The following is a 20,419-nucleotide window of genomic DNA, read 5'->3' as shown; positions in this document are numbered from 1 at the left end:
TCTTCTGCACTTTGAATTGTTTGTTGAAGGGAGAGAGCCAAAGTGGCCTGCTGGAAAAGCGATGGTGCCACCTCTCCTTACTTTTGTGTAGTGCTGGCTTGATGATATTGTATGTGGAAAACTGTCTTTTTTGCATCAGTTTTGAAATATGTGCTACAAGGGGCAGTAGTCCTCACTAAGGGACTAGTAGGTTGGCTATGCTAATGCTTGTATCAGGGAGGACCATACATTTTTAAAAATGCTAGAAAATAACTTGAGAATGTGAATAAATCAGTATTAGCTCTGTGTTTTCTAAAAGGGATTTTTTGGAAAAAATTATTTTCTTTTTTTGTCTTTCAGCCATGGAAGAGTTTAATAGTGAGCTGCGCCTGTTCTTGAACTTTTGGACCATGAATATCTAACTTCCACTGTCAGGGAGAAGAAGGCAGTAATAACTAACATTCTCCTGAGGATACAGTCATCTAAAGGTCAGTGTAAGGATGGGTTTCTCACTTGCCAGAATTCACAAAGTAAATCTCTGCTCAGTGAAATAGCTTTAAGGGCTTAAAGACATGCCCTAAACTGAAGAAGAAAGAAAGACAGGGTGAAGCCAAGGTATAACTTTCCTGAATACTTTCCTTCACGTTCATCAGTAAATATAGCAAAGGCATACTGAGAGTACCTTGGGTGCACATAGAATTAATCCAGAAACAAAATTTCATGCTTGATAAAATGTTTTTCACTACTCCTAATATAGGGGTTACTTCACTTATTTTGTAGGCAAACAGTACTTTTTATGAGTTTTAGTGGACAATTAATTCATGCTGCATCAGGGAGTGCTGGCCACAAGCTCCATGTGTGGGTTCCTGCATGATGCATCTCTGTCAAATGACCCAAATCCATCAAAAGGCTTGATTACTGAGTTGGTGCATGGCTGGTACAGGAGTGCCAAGGAAAATCTAGGAGATGGCTGTGAGCATGTTTTGTTTGCACATTACCATTTTGATTGCATAATCATTTTTTGTCTCCATCAGGAGTATGGAAACTGAATGCAACATGAATGATTCACAGCATGACAGCCTTCCCCTGGAGCCTATATGATGGCTATTCCTCACAATTTTTTTAAATAGTACTCATATGTTCTCACAGCACCTTTCTGCATGCAGTGGCACCTGGGATATAGATGCCTGTCTCTTCTTATGTTGGACAGAGATACTATCACTGTAAACCCTCAGTGTTTAGATTTTTAGAACACATCGTGAGCAGTTGAATTTCTTTTGATTTATTTCTTCTCCAGTGCTAAAAAACCATGGTTTATTTGGTGCAGTGCTTCCCCCGAACAGAAAACAAAACAAAACAAAACATTTTTGCCACAGAATTTAAGTCCAAGGAGATAAGCCTGAAAAAGAAATGGTTGTCCTTTATGTTTTGACATTCCTAGAGACTTCGTCACTTATTTTTACTTTACAACTGAGAAAGGAGGCAGGTTCCAATTTCACATATTATGAAAGGAGGCTTCATTGTTCCAAAACATGATCAAAATACACCAAGTTCCACAAAACCAAAATCTGTATCTCAGAACCTTTTAATTTGATATGGTTAGAAACAGCTGCAATTTTACAGGAATTCCAAATAACCTCAACAATGCTGATCTGACACTGCACGTTTTGTAATCTTTTCCACTAGGTGCTTTAAGAAAAACATTTTACCTCCTCAAGGAGTCGGACAAAATGCTCTTGCCAGCTTTGCAAACACATATAGATATTTAGATATTTCAAAGAAAAGTCATAAAAGTGATCAAAGGATCCAGAAATACACTTTCAGATTATCCAGAGTGAGGTATCATAATTAAACTGATATAGGAAAGGAATGACTGAGAATGAGCTCTTGGAACTGCACCAAAAAAAAAAAAAAGCAGCGTGCAGTGGCAGAGTGTTTATTTCAAAATGGAAATAAAGCACATGTTTTGAGCATTAAGCTATGAACCAGGGAAAGCTTTGTAGGGTCTGTATGCCTTTGTTGGCATTTTATCAGATAGAATATTTTGCTAAATGATATGGTCTAGTTCAAAACAAGAATTAATTCAAGGAAATTCCATAGTTCAGTTAAGCAAGAGTTCATAGGACTGTTCTTTATATAAATTCTACTTTATGGATCTGCAGTTTAAATAGAATATGAACCAGCATGGGCTCTCAAAAAGCACACTGCTTCTCTCCCTATGCTACTCATTCTTGCTCATCATGTATTGCATCACTCTTTTATGATAGCACAAACATTATTTGCTGGTTTTTGTTGTTGTTGTTGGTGGTGGTGGTTTTGGGTTTTTTGTTTGGTTTTTTTTTTTCTGGTTTAGTCCTAACCAGTTTCAGTTCCTTGGCCTGATTCAACCTGAGGCCACACACATGCTTATGTTGGCACAAAGGAGAGGCTGGTGCAGGGTCAAGAACAAGGAAGGGAAGGAGAGGAGCTGCCTCCTTGGAGCTTCACTGTCCTGTGCTGGCTTTGAGTGGATGCGAAACTACCCAGGGAGTCATGTACTTTACTGGAGCTGACCCTGATGCTTTTTTAAAATCAGTTATAATGTTCTACTCCCATCCCTTTGAAACTATTAATCTCTTCGTTAAAATTAAAAGCAATAAAAGATGCATAAACCCACAGTACTCTGTAACTAAACTGAACTGTCATTTGGAGTGTTTTTCAAAAGGTTGTTATACTCCACCCACATAACTCCACGACAGCTCTTGGGTAGTTGGCATAGACTTAGAGGTCTGAGGACTATGCTGCGGTCATCCTCTTTGTATGCATTTGCAAAAATTAACTGTGTGAATCCAACAGGATATTTCAGTTGCTGGAGCAAACCATTGAAGCTCAACAGGGAATGGCAATGAAGGATCTATGCAAACTGGGAACTGGCTGGGTTCTTTCTAACATCTGGAATTGACAAATATATTTTTCTTTATAAAGGTGTGGAAATTATTGCTAATGGACTGGTTGGCTTTCAGTAAAGCACTTTTAAACTCAGTAAGTTCTCACTTGGGGAATTCTCGAGAAATCTTTTGCCTTGTTTTGTTACATCTCCCAAATGCACACTGTTTTCTTGATTTAATATCTATCAAGCAGAGAGAAGTGGGCCAGGCAGATGCATTTTTCAGGTAGCTGCCTGGCCTTGACCTGTCCCTTGTCCAAACCAGTTGTTTCTTTGAATAGCTGGCAAATCTATAAACTTTGTTTTTCTTCTTGAACCTTGGCATGCCATGTGGATTGTAGGTCTGAACAAAACACTTGGCATTTCCTTCTAAAACTTAGACTTTATTCTGAAAAGCAAAGACACAAACAGTTTAGTTTGGAGTAAGAACTGTTGATGGATTTAGTCATTTAATATGACTGTCAACATTGCTTGTTTTCCTTAAAGGGACCTAATGCTGTAAACCTGTAATGCTTACTTTGCTGCATAATTGGTGGGAGAAATAAATGTTAGAGAGGGTTCTTGCTTAAACACATGTAGTTCAAAACTGGGGGAAAAAATTGTTTTACAAAGTAAATATAACTCACTTGGATACCTTTTTTTTTTCCAGTAAAAACCCTTCATATTTGACTTTTGGTTGTTAGGAAAGCATGGGAGACTTGAATATAGGACTGTCATAATATAGATTCATCCTACATGAAGAGGAACAAATGAAAGCTGTAGCCCCCCAGAAATTATTGAAATGTTTCCCTAGACTAATCACCCTCTTGATTTGCAAGAAGAAAGAAGAATCTGTGGCCCTTATAGCCAGTTATTTTATCCAGTGTTTTTTTAATCCATGACTTCACAGCCAGTGGGTCTGGTTATTATGAAAAGAAACATTTCATCATTGATTTACATTTTTGAGAATTATATGATCTTGACCAAAAGACATCCATTTGACTATGTAAATATATTTTAAAAACCAAACTAAGCACTAGGAGCTCAATTCAGGTTAGGCATAAGCAGGGTACAATCCATTGACTGAATTTTTGCCAGAACATTGAGGTGATGCACCCTAATCTCCCTTTTGATATTTACAAAAATAAATGGTATCATGTTCCTGTGAAGTGAGTTCAAGTGGGATTTAAATTTTGTGCCAAAAACTCAGAATGAGTGGGTTGCTTATCGTTTTCCATGGCAGGGAGGGAAGATGCAATAATGATATGAAGAACTCCAAAGCAGCTTTTACATTCAACTGCTTTTCCCTTTTCAAATTTGCCTGGAAAATGATGTATATATTAAAAAAAAAAAAAAAAAAAAAGAGAGGAAGAAGGAAATAATGGGAAAACATGTTCAGTGTGCAGTTCTGTTAATGGTGAGCTGGTTTAGGGCAATGTCCCCCCCTCAGTAGCATGCTCCAGATTCGGGTGTTGTAGAAATCCTACATCTCCCAGGAACTGTGCACACTTGCTCCATGGCTGTGTGAGCATTGGTTGTGGAGACAGAGGGAGCACAGATGCTGTGTGCTTGGATGAATAGTTGTCACCACTGCTGCAGGCAACATGTTCTTCTATCCTCTTGCCCACTCTTTTGACATGAAAGGTGGATATGGGACTTATTTCTGCATGATGGCCATGCCCATTCCAAATGTGCCATGGGAACAGCTGTTTGCTTATCTCCACTGGTAAAACGCAGCCATTGGCATGTGCAGAGACTGGACATGTTTTGTTCACTTTATGGTGCCATTTCAGTATTCACAAGTATGGTATATTCCCCCCATTAGTGGTTTTACCCATATGGTAGATTCCTGGCAAAGTATTGGAATTTTAGCTGTTTTAAGTCTTTCAGTTGTAGATGGATAGTCTGTTCAGAGTGATTTCCTGTAACTTTTTTCTGTGTCTGGTATTTGTTGATCCAAATAGCATATATGTCATTATCATATAAAGTAAGTATGTGTTTGTTCTGCTTGATTAAATTCCTGAGTTTTCAGCATTCTTTCAGTTCTGCCTCAATTACTGCACTTGGGAGGTAGGTTGTGAGCAGCACTATGTGCCAGATTTGAGTGTGTGGCAGTCAGACATAGAGTCCATGTGTGGAAAAAGTGTCCTGTTTGTATCCATCAAAAATGTTTATTGATATCTATTGCTCTTCCACAGGTTTTGAAATAAAAGAACATGTACAGAAGCAAGAAGTTTCCAGCAGTTTGCCAGCACCTCCTCAAATGCCTCTACCAGAAATACCTCAACAGTGGTTGGTGAGCACTACTTTATAAATACATAAATACATATATAACAGAATATATTTGTGATAAGCATTAACAGAAATGTTTACAAGGGAAAGGAACCTTCAGGTCCAGGGAAATGGTTCTTCTGCTCAGCTCTGCTCTGGTTGAGGGAGCTGGGTTCAACTTGAAGAAGGTGAAAAATTCACTGTGGTGATACAAAACCAGGAACAGATCATCAGCAAAGGCTGTGGAATTTGAGTAGCAGAAGCCTGAGCAACTTAACCTTAACCTCAAAGTTGATCTGCCTTATGCTGGAGGTTGCCTTGTCCAAGCTCACAGGTTCCAGCCAGTTTCTTACAGTTCTAAGGATCAACTTTTCCTGAAGTAAGTCTTATGAGAACTCATGACTTCCTCTTGATAGCTGAAAAATGAAAGTACAGGGTTTTAAAATGAAGGAAGAATACTTCCTTTTTTAAATAAAGTCCTGAGTGCCCTTCTGTATGCATTCTCTGAGTAATTCCCTGCAGGAAATTCCCTGCAGAACAAGTAGAAGTATATGTGCTCAGAGATGTTTATAGCAAAGATACTGTATGAGATCTGTAATTCAGTTCCTCCAGTTGGGAGCAGTTGTCTTGTTACTATAAACAAGTTTTAATTCTTCTCAGTTACTGACTTTACAATAGATATGAGGGAAACATTTTCAGCATTTTTTTTAAAGAAGTGTAATCATATAATGGTTTAGCCCATTGAAAGGCAAACACCATCTTACACTAAACATTGATTGTGCATGGTGATAGACAGTCCTTGGAGACCTGCATTCATTGGGTGAAGGAGGAACTAAAGACACAGCTTATGGGGGCAGTACAGTTGGATGACTGATGTCCTGCTTCAGTTTAGTGTGTTACTCTGTAATGTATTATTCTCCATTTGTGCTCAGTTCTGTGAGATAAACCATTAACTTCTTATGAACATATGAACTAATGTATCAGGTCAAAGTGCTGGCCAGCCTTTTGTAATAACTTTTATTTGATGGTGAATAATGCTAGGTACAATGCTAGGTTTGTTTGCACAACAAACTAAAACAAAACATCAAACATGGATTATGTAGACTACCTTAATCATAGTTTCTCCCTAAATGCTTCCAGCTTTTGTGAACAAGTTTTGAAAATTTATTTTAATTCTACCTAATCTAGTGAGATGTGCTGAATGAGAGTGTTTATGCTAGAAACATTCATATCCAGAGTTGGTATATAAGCTGTAGCAAAATTTGGCTAAGAACGATGCTATGTTATTATGCAAGTTTAGAATGGATACGGAAGTGATTTTATTAATATGCAGTGAAACCTGAAGAATCCATTTCATAGTTAACAGGGCCTTATTAAAGCATTATTTTTCCTGAATTCAAGATGCATATAGCATAGATTACAAGACAAGGGATTGATGAGAGGCAGGAAAACTATGCAAAATGCACATGTCTTTGAAATGTAGACTTCAGATGCTAGCTTCATAAACTGAAGCCACTTGAGATCCTTGTTCTTTCATACTTATGTAGATTTAATATAATAAATTGGCTCTGAAGAGATCTAAAGACAACTGGCTTATTTTTCCTTTCTGCTATACTAATGTGTAAATTCCCTTAAAAGCTGCAGTGAGTGAAACAGTGTGAAGTATGAATTAGGTCCAGGAAGTCAACACTCTTTTTCTGTAATAATTTGAATTAGATTTGGGGGTAACAAAAAGATTTCTCTGAGATACAGTGGAAATTACCCTAGATGTTGACACATTTAGAGCTGCATGGTTTTCCCGTACTGAGTTTGGTAAAATTGAGTTTGAACACGACCCTCCCTGTGTGGACAGTTTCATTTTGTTGGCCACCAAGTTGATCTGTTTTCTCCATAGTGACAGAACCTGATTTTTGACAGTTTTTCTGTGTTTCTGTGGCTGCTGTCAGGCAGGGATTGGCTCAAGGCTCTCTTCCTGGGGTTGGTGCAACATTGAGATCAGACAGGAACTGTCCTAGGCCTCCTGGGGTCGTGCATTATCCAAATACAGGTGACAAGTGGCACTATTTTAAGATATTAGCACATCGTAATTTGTGAAAGAGATGAGAGACTGCTGTCATCCTGCAAAAGATCAGGTGGAGTGAAGGGAAGGACAAATCCGTCAGCTGCTTGACCACTGACCACCAGGGGAAGCTCAAACCCAGTCTGACTGTTCAAAAATTTCTCCTAAATTATGTTGAGCTATTGGAATTGACCGTTAAGTGTTTTCTGAAAATGATTCTCTATTAGATGCCTCTTTGTTAGCCCCTCATTAGTATTAGATACGATCAGAGATTGTTGTATTATCTTTCTTTTCACACCAAGCTGGACACCAGTGATAGTGGCTAAGATCTAACTTTCTCTCCCATTAATGCTTGTGCATGGTGATGCAACCTACCTCTGCAACCTACCTCTAGTCAATAGGATTGGAGAAATCTGTAGCTGATGATGTTAGTCTGTATGTAATGAGGTTGCTCAGTGACACAAGTGCAGCCTATCTCTTCTAGCCAGTTTTCATGGACTGTGCTTTCCTAGTTGAATGGAAAAAATTCCTTTGGCCCTCCAGGGACTGGGAAATTCTGCTCCATGTTTCTCTTCTACACATGGCAAGTTGGAAGTCACACTGCATGGCACCTCTTTTTGTCAGCCATTCAGGGCAGAAAGTTTTTCCACTTCCTGAAGAACATCAAGTAGTTGTCTCTGCCTCCAGTGGAAACAAAACTTGCTGCAGGAACATAGGGGTTTACTGGAAGCAGGAATCAATATCTTTAAATAAACTATGCACTGTTTTAGTACCTGTGTTTTAGCACAGCAGTTATTGGAGTGTGATGGAAATTGAAGTTCATTTACACCACTGTTTCTTTTTGTGGCACTCAAGGGATTCTCTGTTCAGAAATGTTTAGTCTGAATTGGTGTTTAAGCTTTTACTTATGTAAAGATGTGTGGGTGGGAAGGAATTCAATACTCCTTAAAGTAGTGCCAGGAACCAAAATTATGTGTGGGCAGGTGCTGTGCAAGGTTTCCTTTGTAAATCTGTAAACAGACCTGCCTATTTGCTCAGGCCAAATCTTGTATCAGCTTTGTTATTCATCAGCCCATGAACAAAGAGTATAAAATTAATTTTATTTAAAGACTTGTTGCTCATAATTTAAACGAAGTCTCCAGTTATTAAAAAAAATTGAAGCCCAGAGTTTTCCTGAGCTCAGTGGGCTTGGGACCAGGTCTCAAAATTGCAGGACAAAGTTGGAGCTTGCGTATACTTGAATAAAGCAAATCACTAAACACACAGTCTCTTAGTCTCTTATGCTATATACAGTCCTGTGCCTTCATCTGATCTAGCAGAGTTTCTCTCAGGCTTTGAAAGCACAAATGCTTGCTTCAGCCAGTGCATACAGCTCCTTCAGATGGTCAGCAAAGTAAAAGCTGCAGATGAAAGATGAGAGCTTAAGGACAACTTCAAGTCCTCCAGCAGAGCTGAAACACCACTTGCTTGGGTGTCTTAATATGTCCTTGCTAGCAGGAATACAGCCCCAGAAGCTGGGGTAGCTTTGCCTGGGTGAGCAGCAGAGGGGGAAATCCCTGTGTTTGAAGTAGAGTCAGATCAGTTTGTCCTTCTGTAACACCCTTGCTGCAAGGCCTTGTGCCTGGGATTCTGCTTTCTGCATCTCTGCATCAGCAGCTATTTGTATGATATTCACCTGTGCTTGACAGGCAAGAAGCAGTGCTAGATGATGGGTTTGGAGGAATGACAGAGGTAATGTTCTTTATGTACCTCAGTGCTGCTGGTGGTTTAACACCTGTGACCCCATCACTGCACTGCCACCAAGTTGCCTTGAAGTGCATTTTCCATTGAGCCAATAGAATAAGATGCAATGTGTCCTGCTGCTTGAATGTGCCTGAGGATTACTGGCATAAATTATCCACAGCATGACTGTGACAGAATATGTACAGCTTCCAAGCACTTGCTTGTCATATTACATCTGACAGCCAGTGATTTCAGTGCACTGTGCAGGCCAACAAAATCAAATACAAGCAGCACATGGCTATTTTGTATGATTTTCACAGTAAAAATATGTTTTATTTTTCTTGGAATATTGACAACTTAATAATTATTTCACCACAACAAGTGCCCAGCAAGATGCCAGAACCCATGTAGATACAAATCAAAAGAATAGGTCATCTTCCTCCAACCCTTTCCTGAAATGTACAGAGTCATTCTGCAGGAGTGTTTCATATAAATGGATTTCCTATTGCAGGGAAGCAATTTGACAATCTTTGTTTATCTGGCTGTTTGTAAGGTATACTCTCAGATATTTATTAGAAAACACTGAAAGAAGACAGTGTCCTTGGAAAAGAAAAAAACACATTCTGAAATAAATGGATTTTAAGGTGATATATCATGAATTACAGTAATTATTCTTTGAACAGCAACCAAAAGATTGACAGTCTTAAAAGATTCTTCTGAAATGTGTAGTCAGGCCAGTATTGTAATAAAAACAAGGGGCTTATATGCCAGGTGGGTATTTGTGAATCTTTATTTTATCTTGTTTTTTCTTCTAATACTAAGAATCTGTTCTTATTTTCTGTTCTTCTTAAAAGATAATCCTAAAATAGTATTAGCTTTTGGGGTTTCTCTCCTTGCAGAACATTTTTAAAAGCCACAAAGAAAAATTCAACTACGATTCAGTTGTTTCATTTGGAGCTGCCTAGAAGTTTCAGTTTGAAAAAATCTCAACATATTCTTCTGTAATGAAGGAACTAAACTGGCCTTTTTGGTTACCCAGTGCAGTAACTCTTTCTGCAGACAATTACAAAGTATCAACACTTTAAGAAAATTGCCCAAATCTATTTACTAGCACTTATGTTCATTTAGCCCATGATTTCTATTTGAAAGGCAGTTCCACAGCTCTGGTGTTCATTGCCAGCTTTTGTCCTTGTGTTAAAAAAGCTTTTTTCCTTATCTCAATATCTTTGCATCAAATACCCTTTGAAATCATAGTCATACTCCTCTTGTGTTTCATTTCACTGAACTGTGTATAAGAAAGGCTCTATCAGTTGCATTTTGAGCTATAGTTTAATTCTATTCAATGAGTTCTTCTGTCACCATTTCTCCTGTGCACATGATGTAGGTTCATATTCTATTTTGATCAAGAGTGAACAGAACATCAGTCTTCTGGACATGATTTATGGAATACTTCTGGGTGTCATACATGATTGCATAAGAATTAAGGACTAATCAGTGTTTTCAGCTTCTTTTTTGTTTATCTTGTCTTGGAGGACACTGTAGTTTCCATTCCCATTTTCCCTGGCTGGGGCTGGTGCATTACTGTCAATGATTTATTACATATTTGCAAGGGGCACCACAGAAAAGTTTTAGTTAAAGCAACCACCTTCTCAATTTACTTACAATATACTTTTATAACAATACACCATATTGCAGTTTTCTCCATCTCTTAAGTTCCTAGCTTCCTTTAGCTGGAATTCACACTGAATCTGGATCAGCTCAGGTAAGGCTTAGTATGGGATTCAACTGCTGCATTGTCAAGCTGTATAGCCTCTTTTCTGCCTTTACTATATGCTGATGAGCCTTGACCTCCATGCAAGAGAGCTGTTGTCTGAGGCTAATGCCTCAGACATTAGGATATTATCCCACCATTTTTCATCATATGTTCACACTTTGTAGCCACAGGTTTTTGGTTTTTTGTTTCTATGCTTTACTTGTCCATAAGACATCTTCCCTGTGTCTATAGTTAGGGACCAGCCGATTTGCTTTTCTAAACATTCTCATTAATATGCTGTGCAGAAACACATGGGAAGGGAATTAGGCCAGTAGGTACCAAAGTCTTCTCTTGTTTCTGTTTGATGCAGTCTTCAGGGCCTTAGAGAATACTGTTCTGTTGGAAATGGTGTTGCCCACTTTTTTCTCACCATATTGTCTTCTCTTGTCAGAACTGCTGTGTCTCCTGGATGAGCTTATTAACTCCTGGAATAGGAAGGTGATTTTGTCTTTGCTGGGGAATACAGACACTTCTCTGAGCACAGTGACAATAACCACCTCTGACTGAAGGCCCCATGCTACTTCAAATTCAGATAATCTTTCTCATGTAATATCCGTTAAAGTGTTTCCCAGCATTAATTAAAGCCCATTTCTCTTCTTCGTACACCCAAACCCTTTACTTGATAAGAGTCAACTTTATTGTTTTGTCTGAGTAATGCTTCCAGCTTACTGTTTAATAACCTTTTATTACAAAATCTGAAGGATATGAAAGTGTCATGGTTTTGTTGCTGGCTCATCCTTTTTCACTTTTGAATTATTTCCCTGGATCTTCTTGTAATTCCTTGGAGTTTGGAGTTTATTTCCACATTGTGGAAATAAATATTGGGTTGAAATAAACTCACTGAGTTTGAGATTAACTCCTTCCAGCTCTCCATCCTTCCAGTGGTGCATTCTGGGGTCCAGTCTCCTCAGTTTTTACGTAATATCTGAGATGTTAATTAAATACAATGACAAGAACTGAGACTTAAGATTATGTCTGGGTGCTCCTGCAAACTCATGTTGCCATCAGAGCAGTTCAAGAACCAAGCTTGTTTCCTGTTCAGTTGATACACTGTGTGGGTTTTTGCTGCTTCAATTTGATCCTCTTCATTGCCATCTTTACCTTCCTACTGCTTAGGTAAAGAGGTAATTGAATTATCTAAGAAGGAATCAGATCAGCTGTTTTGTGAATTGGTAACTCAGTGCCGGGTGAAGTTCCTGTGTAAATGCTCTCCAATCTTCAAATCAAACTGTGGAGCCATAGTATGCCCTGATTCAATCCTAAAATACAAGCAATCCTGTTCAGATCCCTTTCCCATTATCAAGATGTGCTTCCTGAGGCTGCAGTCTGTTAGTGGTCACTACAGTCTTGTAGACTGATCACTTTTCCAGAGATATCTTTAATTAGGCCTTCACCCCTGAGTCAGCAGTCACACAAAGGCTGCATCAGATCTATCTCCACTTCTTTGAGGACAGCATACGAAGTATGTACCTTCTTTTCTTCTTAGTCTTAAAGACTGAACCAAAGCTTCACTTGTGCTTCTACTCACCTCCCACCTGGGAGTCAGATCTCCCAGTGCTTCCTCCTTGCCCTCATCTGTTCAGCATTGCAGTGGAGCTGCTGGGTTACCAGTTCAGCTTTATGTAGGATCACTGGGCATTGCTGGGGCCTCGCATCATATCTGACTCTGGCTGTTGCTTTCTAGGGAATTTCCGTTTGTTTCTTTTGTTTGTTTGGTTGGGTTGGTTTTTTTTTTCCTGGTAGCAGCAGTGCCCCAGAGGCATGTGCTGTCATTGCGTGGGTGCCCTCTGTGGTGGTTGGGTGGGACTGTGCCCACCTAGTGGTGGGACTGACATGAGTACTCTGTTCCAAAATAAGCTGAGTTAAATGTCTGTCTGGTTTACTGTCTTTTGTCAGATATGCTTTGAAGCTAAAATGAGAAGTTGTTAGACTTCTTTCACATTATCTGGCTCCTGATTTTGTAGGGTCTAGTTGGCAAGCTGAGAAATGAGTAAACTTGGAATACAAAGCTGAGATCAAATGAAGAATTCTTCTTAGATTCTGATTGCCTATACTCAGGTTAGTACCTCACTCCTGCACAGTTCTGTATTGTCCTAACATCTCAGTGCTTTCATCCTCAGTAAATCCAAGATGCACCCAAGTCCTCCACAGCTGACAAGTGGTGATTTCTTTTTAGAGCGTTAGGATTTTGAGTTATCTAAAAGCTTTTATATCGAGTGTGGCAAGTACTGTCGCCCAATTTCCAGCCTATACATTATTATGAAGAAGCCTGCTAGAAAAGTGCTGTCAATAATTTTGCCAGATGTTTTGGTATTCAGTTTGTTGACTTATTTTGCTTTCTGGACATCGTGTTTTTTACACCTGGGCATAACTTTGTTCCCTCTTCTTGGCCAAGGATGCCATGGGATTGTACAGAGGTCAAGCCTAAGCTTGCATCAAAGCAAATGGCATGTGCAGTTGTCAAAGTTTCTTCTTGACAGCTCACATTTGTCTGCTGACTGCTGAATAGCTTTATTATGCATCACCAGTGTGTGACCACTTTTCCAGCCTCATGTTGGTGCTTTTCAGTGTCAAGGGGTTACGTAGCAGCTGGCTCCACTGTCTGGAAACCACTGAATTGGTGGTTGATCAAATAACACACGTGTGAGCATGGCCCTTGCAGTGCTGGCAGCATTTGCCTGCAGCCTGGATGTACTGACAGTCCTTGCCCTGCAGAAGTCACTGAGTTCCACTGGAAATCATTGCACAAAGGGAGTTGTTTCTATTTCTTACATAGTGTAAGTCTTCACTGGGGGGTGAAGTCATTTTATATCCTTGGGTCTCCATATGATGAAGTCTGTTTTCCTCTGTATTTCACACTCCTTTCCACACTATATGCTTTCATATTGTTAGCAGCTACCAGCTAGACTATCCCTCAAATAAAAGTTCCTACCTGTCTTGCTAGGTACCCTTGGACAGAAGAGAGAAATAAAGTATTCTATCTCGTAAGATAAAGAAAGAGTTTGTGCTCTGTGGAATACACAGGAGCCAGTGAAGGGGAAAACCAAATGTCTAGTAGAATAATGAGTTTGACTGCCCAGGTAAATATTGCTTATTTTTGGAGATGTTTCTTTTTCTCAACAATCTAGCCTGTAAACTGGAGTTGGGCATCATGTGCAAAATCTGGTCTTTAATGCTTTTCATTATCACCCTGTTTACTTCTAGGTTTCAAATAGAGCATCTTGCATTTGGACTCAGAACCTCACACTTTTAGCAGTATTGTTGCAGTATTACTGGTATTATTCTGGGCAACTGTATCTCACTCATCTTTGTTCCTTTTGCTCCTGTGAGATAAAAATAATGTTTGGTGGGTTTTTGGGTTTTCTTCATGAATTAGTTCCTGTGATCAAGCAAGATTGTTTGTTTTGACAGGCAGCATTTTCTAGTTTTCTTCCCTATGACCTGTTGTTAAAAAAAAGAAATTTGTTGCTCATGCCTTCTTTGCAGGTTGCCAGGTGTCTCCTCCTGATACTGCTCAAACTACAGATGTTCAAGGGTTTTTCAGATTTAATCATTCTACACAATATATAGATAGTTTTCTGAGGTTTATGGCCTTTTTATTTTTCAGGCAAATTAATTGGAAGCTAATGAATCAAGAATTAAGTCAGTTTATAATTCATAACTTCGGCAAAATTCTTCCTCTAAAAAATTACCAAGTTGAAAGAATTACATGATACAGCTTGTAATAGTAAAAAGCAATAAAGCACTGTAAATATGAATAAGTATATTATCAGAATGCTCAGATATGCTCTTTACACTTCTCTGTGCTTAAACACTTAGATATGTTGGAGCTCTCAAAAGATGTGGTTGTTTACAGTATAGATTTGAGCAAGGCATTTTTATATTGTATTTAATCAGCTGGATTTTCTTTCAATATTAAGGCAACCTTGCTTTAATCAGATAGTATTTAAAGCTGGATGTTTCTACTTCTCCTCCTAGTCATTTTTCTAGAAAATAAATGAAAAAAAAAAAAAAGAAAATACTGTAATTGTTTTCAACTTTGTTATGGCGAGCTCTGCAAAATGCATTTCAGAATCGAGGGCCTGCTTAATTCAGGAATGGATTCCATCTGTGTTGACGTTGGCTGCAGAGCCCAGCCCGCCCCAGATGTATGAAGTAACTGGTGCTCCAGCAAGGTCGAATTCAGACAAGCACCATTTGTGTTTCATTTCCTTTTTTTATTTCTTTCTGAATAACATTTTGTCTAAACCCAAGACTCTCTCCACCTCCCGCCCCTGATCTTTATTGTAACCTTTTACTTGGTTCTGAATAAAAGATAGCATTGAAACCACACTGCTGAGTCAAGTCAAAATTGGAATGACTGTCAGGATGGATATTTCCTGGGTGAGTTAGGTTTAATAATGATAGGAATTTAATGTATCATATATATACCTAATGGAAAAATAGTTTAAAGCTAAACCAAAGTATGAATATCTCTGTCTTGTGAAAGGGGTGTTTTGAATATACAGTGCCCCAGGAACAAACCTTGACCACAATTTGCTTGAGCAAGACTGCCCACCTGCTTGATGAGAGAAAGTACTAACTCTTTGGAATCAGTTCCCCATTGTGTCTGGCAGCTCAGGCCATAGAGAAGTGATATCTGCAGGTGTGCACAGCAAAATTCCTAAGGTGCAGTCAAGTTTCCAATATTAAGGAGTGTAGTCATTTTTCATATCCCTTATGTCTGTTGTGCTGCAGCAGCTGACCTAGAAAGACTCCTATTTTGTGACTGTACAAATTTACAATTTTTTTTTTTTCTTCAGAATGTCTGGGAAACAATTCTAAAGGCTGTAATTTTTCATTATTTTACTTCTCTGACAGATAATTGCTCTAGCAAAACTGGTCTGTGAGAAAAGCTTATTCACACTGTAGATAACAGTAATTGCCATCTATTATCCATAATTGAGTGTGACATATGAAGCTATCTATATTGTCTCATATAGAATTAACATCGGTGTAAATTTCATTCTCAGCCAGAATGTCCATGTTCAGTCACAAATTGTTCTTGAGGAAGTCTGGGTTTTACTTGATGCACAAAGAGAAGTCAGTGCTGGATGAGATGAAGGGCAGGTCATTGCCCTCCTATGCATTGGGAATAGACGAACACTGGAAACAATAGTGGAATAGACAAACAGTGGAATAACCTACTTGATATGAATTAACTAGAAACCACACCAAGGGTGGCACACATCTTGCTGTTGTCTTTAGGAACTAGATTTCCAGCTTAGCTGTGTAATCAGTAATGAGATTTGGAGATGTCTGGCTCTGAAATATACAAAGATGAATCCAACCCTTAAAGTGCCCACAGAAGTAATTTCATTCCAGCTAATACCATATATTATTAAAGCTCATCTAATACCTGGGTACCTTTAGGTCTTCAACAAAAGAGAAGTCTAGTCACTGTGGCCTCATCTACATTGTATGGAAGAAGACTGTGCCTTTACTATACTCTTCAGCCCATTGAAATGCACCACAGAAGTGTCTGACCATGGGCAGAGCCCAGTCTTATGAATTTCTTACTTCAGTATATCTGCTATTCACTGAGTTTAGACTGGGTCAGTCCAGTGCAGACAGTCACATCTTTCATTACATGAAAAAAAGAGAAAGATTTGTTTAGAAAATGTTACTGAAGAAATTAGACTCTGCTTGAAAGTTGTGTTTTATAATCATATAATAAACCACCAGTATTGGAAAATCACTTGAGTATTTTCTCCAGTATGAAAATATGGAACTAAAAACCTGTGGCAAACATGAATGAGTTCTATAAAATACAGTTGTGGTACTTGTTAAGGAAACAGAACAGTAAAGTCATATGGAAGAAGTCACAGAGTGATAAATTTATTTGTTACTATATCAAATACCAACAGTCAGTCAGTTTTAAATTTAAAACAGGTTTATGTTTAGAAAAAAAGCATTTTAGAATTTGACCTGGTATTTGAAATATTTATTTTATCATATAATAGTTTCTTTATGTTCCAAACTCTTCCTTACTTGTAGTACAGTTTTCACTATGTAGAAACAGCATTTTAAAAGTAATGTCTATATTAAGAATTGATTTACCATTGAAAAACAAAACACATTAAGAAAATATGGTCTAAATTATCTGTCCTTTATCCCTGCCAGCCCAGGCTATTTAGCTTTCCTAAATCATCCAACAGAACTGTTGTTCACCACTGCAATACAAATTTTTTTAGATGTAAAAACTAATAAACAATGCCTTAACACTGCAAAATGGTCTTTGCTCAGAAATTTCTTTCCTAGATACTTTCTACTTCTTAAATAAGTTTCTTAATTTTCTAGTTATTAGAGAACTATGTCTTTTCAGCATTTTACTAGTTAAAGCTGTTGTAGAAAAGAATTCTTTTAATGTGGTTTTTATCTTGATTTTACCATCTTTAAGAATAAGTAAGATTGTACTGTGCTTGTATCCTCTAAAGACTCAGTTGGAGTACATGTAAGAAGGTTCTGTCTCCTCATCATGAAAGGCTAGATGTTAACTTTTTCTTTTTTTTTTTTCCTCTATTTTTTAGCCACCAGATAATGGGCCTCCACCATTACCAACATCTTCCCTCCCTGAAGGCTATTATGAAGAGGCAGTGCCACTTAGTCCTGGAAAGGCTCCTGAATACATCACTTCCAGTGAGTAATGTATATTTAGACTGGTTTCTGAGCAATTAGTAATTCAAGTATTCTTCAGCTTTTTTAGTGTTCTACACCTACCTCTCTGTTAGTGCTGTGGTAACATGTTTTAAGTGTGGCTTTCACCATTTGGGGCCAGTGGTTGTCCTCACTGGCAATGCATTGATTTGGTTTGCAGAACTGTTTTGTTGTGCACAAACCAGGCTCCTTTTAGAGGAAACTAAACCTGGAGCTTGTTAGGTGGACATAAAGAAGCTTCAGCTGCTACTGAAGACAGTGTCCAAATCAGTCACTGGTCTTTTGCACATCTTTGAGCCACAAACATGGTGCAGGCATTGGACCAGGAGTCCACAGTTACCAGGAGTTATTGTCCAGAGTAAACCCTTCTAAACTGCCAATACTGTAAAAGTAGAGGTCTCAGAAGTTGGTGCTTATCTGCAGATCTACTGGTGTGCCTCTAGTACACAGAATTATTTGCTAAAGTAGACAAATAAAAAGAAAAAAGGATTTACTGAGAAGGTGTGGTTTGCAGAATGTCTAATGATGTATTGTGGATAGGGATCACTCAAATCACTCCAAGTGACTCCCACAGGCCATGCCTGATGCACATGCCTATTTTTGTAACTACTTGTTTGGTGGAGAGCTGCCTCCTGACTGACCACATGAATGCCACTGATGCATATTGTATGAGTGAATCTCAGTTCTTTAGTACATTTGATAAAGAACTTTATTTTGGAAAGACACTTAGCACTTCTTCTGCACATGCTGTATTTCTCCCCCTTCTGTCATGTTCTTCCCCACTCCAAGATTGAAAGAGTGTTGCTGGCGTGAACATTTGCACATGAAATAATCACTTTACAGAATAAACAGAAGCTAGTTAGTGTCCAGAGCCTGAAAGCCTTGTTTTGGTCATGGTACAGCATTTTTGAGAAATTAACACAAGTGGGATGTGGCAAAGAGCAGCAAAGGCTTCAGCCCAAATGTCAGGAGTAATCCAGGGTGGTCATCCTTCCTGGTGTGATTCACACAGCAAATCCTGCTGGCCAAGAGTCCCAGAGCCAAGGAGAAGAGAAATGTGGGGAGTAGTTAATGGATAGGATGTGGCAACAGTTCCCCAGGGATTCCATTTGACCGTGTGAGGAAATGTCAGCCTCAGAGGCTCCTGTTTGCTTTCATCCTCCTACTAACAGATTTGTATGAACAACCTACATCTGACCTGCCAGCAGTGTCCCTCTGCTGTTCATACAACTTACTATAAGCATGAAATCTGCATTTGTGTTGCTTGTGAGCAACATGGGCACTAGCAGTAGGATTTGCAACTTGCACAATTTCAAACTCTACTTCAAAACCTCAATCAAAACTTTCTACAGTTAATTTAATAATCATCTGAAAATTTTACCGTTTCCCCACATGGAGCTGCCCCAAATCAAACACTCCATAGCAGAATTCACCAAAAACGACAATTAAAATAAATTTTTAGAAGTTGCAAGAGCTTGAGATTCTACTTTCATTTATATAAAATATAGAATAAAGATAAAGTATTTTGTAAACTTTTGTCAAAAGAGAAATAGGATCAGAATGTTTAGTCTTGATTCAGAGATTTGGGGTCTTCATGGTGAAAGAAGGACAAGGCTGGTGAAGGGTCTAGAGCACAAGTCTACAAGGAGCAGCTGAAGGGACTGGGGTTGTTTAGCATGGGGAAAGGGAGACTCAGGGGAGACCTTATCACTTTACAGCCACCTGAAAGGAGATTGTAGTGAGCTGAGAGCTGGTCTCTTCTCTCAAGGAGCAATAAATAAAACAAGAGGAGGTGGCCTCAGTCTGGGCTAGGGGAGGTTTAAATTGGGTGTCAGGAAAAAATTCTTCACTGGAAGGATTGTCAAGCGTTGGAACAGGCTGACCTGGGCAATGGGTGTATCCCCAGTGCTGGAGGTATTTAAAAGACATGTAGATGTGGTGCTTATAGAGCTTATAGGAGATAGGTTAGTGGTGGACTTGGCAGTGTTAAGTTTATGGTTGGACTTGGTGATCTTACAGGTCTTTTCCAACCAAAACAGTTCTATTATTCTATATCCCTTTCTGACTCTGCATGTGGAGATTCACTGATTTAGAATTATCAGTCCACATCAATCCACTCTTTTTTTCCAGCCGTCCACTCTCTTGTCCTTTTCCCAATTGTTCCAGGTCCTTCCCACAACCTAACTATGCCCTAAATACCTAGGTAAAGCAAATGAGATATTTTCCTTCCACGCTATGGCCTAAAAATATAACAATCCACTTGAAATGCTAGTATGAAATTTTAGCTGTTTATAATATTCCAGTCAAGGCTCCTCCATGACAGCACAACCCAGTGGATAACTAGCATGCCTTCTAGTTCTATTATCTGAGAAGCTGTACTTGCACACCCACAAAACCAAATAAGTATAGATGATAGAAAATTGGATTCTGTTCTAATGGCCAATTAGTTTTGTAGGTGAGGGGACTGCTAGAGCTAATTGTATCATTGAAAATGAAAGGCCTGAACAAAGATTGTTTAATTAAAAAGGAATTTTGCCATTACACTGTCAAGCTTAGAGCAGGATTAACAGTTTAGGCTAACATGACAAGACTTTTTTCTGCGGAATACCTTTAACTTGAGAATAATCCATAGTTTGAGGAACAGCATTTTCCATCAGAAGTTAATTGTTTCAATAAAAGAGCTGTATTTGAGAATTGTATGAAATATTATGATACGTAGATAGTCCCCATAACTTACTCTAGACCTTTGTCATATTCATTATTTGTTTCTTAATATAGTTTCCTAATATTGACATTTCTGTGACTATATTTCGCTTTATGCAGTAAGGCGAGATGAAGATGTAAAAAAAATACAAAAGATGAAGGTATAAGTAATATTCTGAAGATAATAATAAGGCATCTATAGTTCTAACTATTTATTCCCAGCTCATTTTTTCAGTTAAAAATCCCAGTCTGTCACTATAGGCCTTCTATA

The 20,419-nt window shown here is 38.6% G+C and overlaps 1 protein-coding gene across 1 annotated transcript in view; it reads left to right on the top strand.

Annotated features, from left to right (window-relative positions):
• Positions 1–341: 341 nt before the first annotated feature.
• AFAP1 (actin filament associated protein 1) overlaps positions 342–20,419 on the top strand; it is a 60,440-nt gene continuing 40,362 nt past the window's right edge. The window contains 4 exon segments of the mRNA XM_008501816.2: positions 342–372; positions 375–467; positions 5,083–5,180; positions 17,319–17,427. Coding sequence (XP_008500038.2) covers positions 342–372; positions 375–467; positions 5,083–5,180; positions 17,319–17,427 — 331 coding nt within the window.

This window comes from Calypte anna, chromosome 4B (assembly GCF_003957555.1).
Source record: "Calypte anna isolate BGI_N300 chromosome 4B, bCalAnn1_v1.p, whole genome shotgun sequence".
Classification (NCBI taxonomy): Eukaryota; Metazoa; Chordata; class Aves; order Apodiformes; family Trochilidae; genus Calypte; species Calypte anna.
The sequence above is the reverse complement of the archived record's forward strand: the minus strand, read 5'-3'. Positions and strand labels throughout refer to the sequence as shown.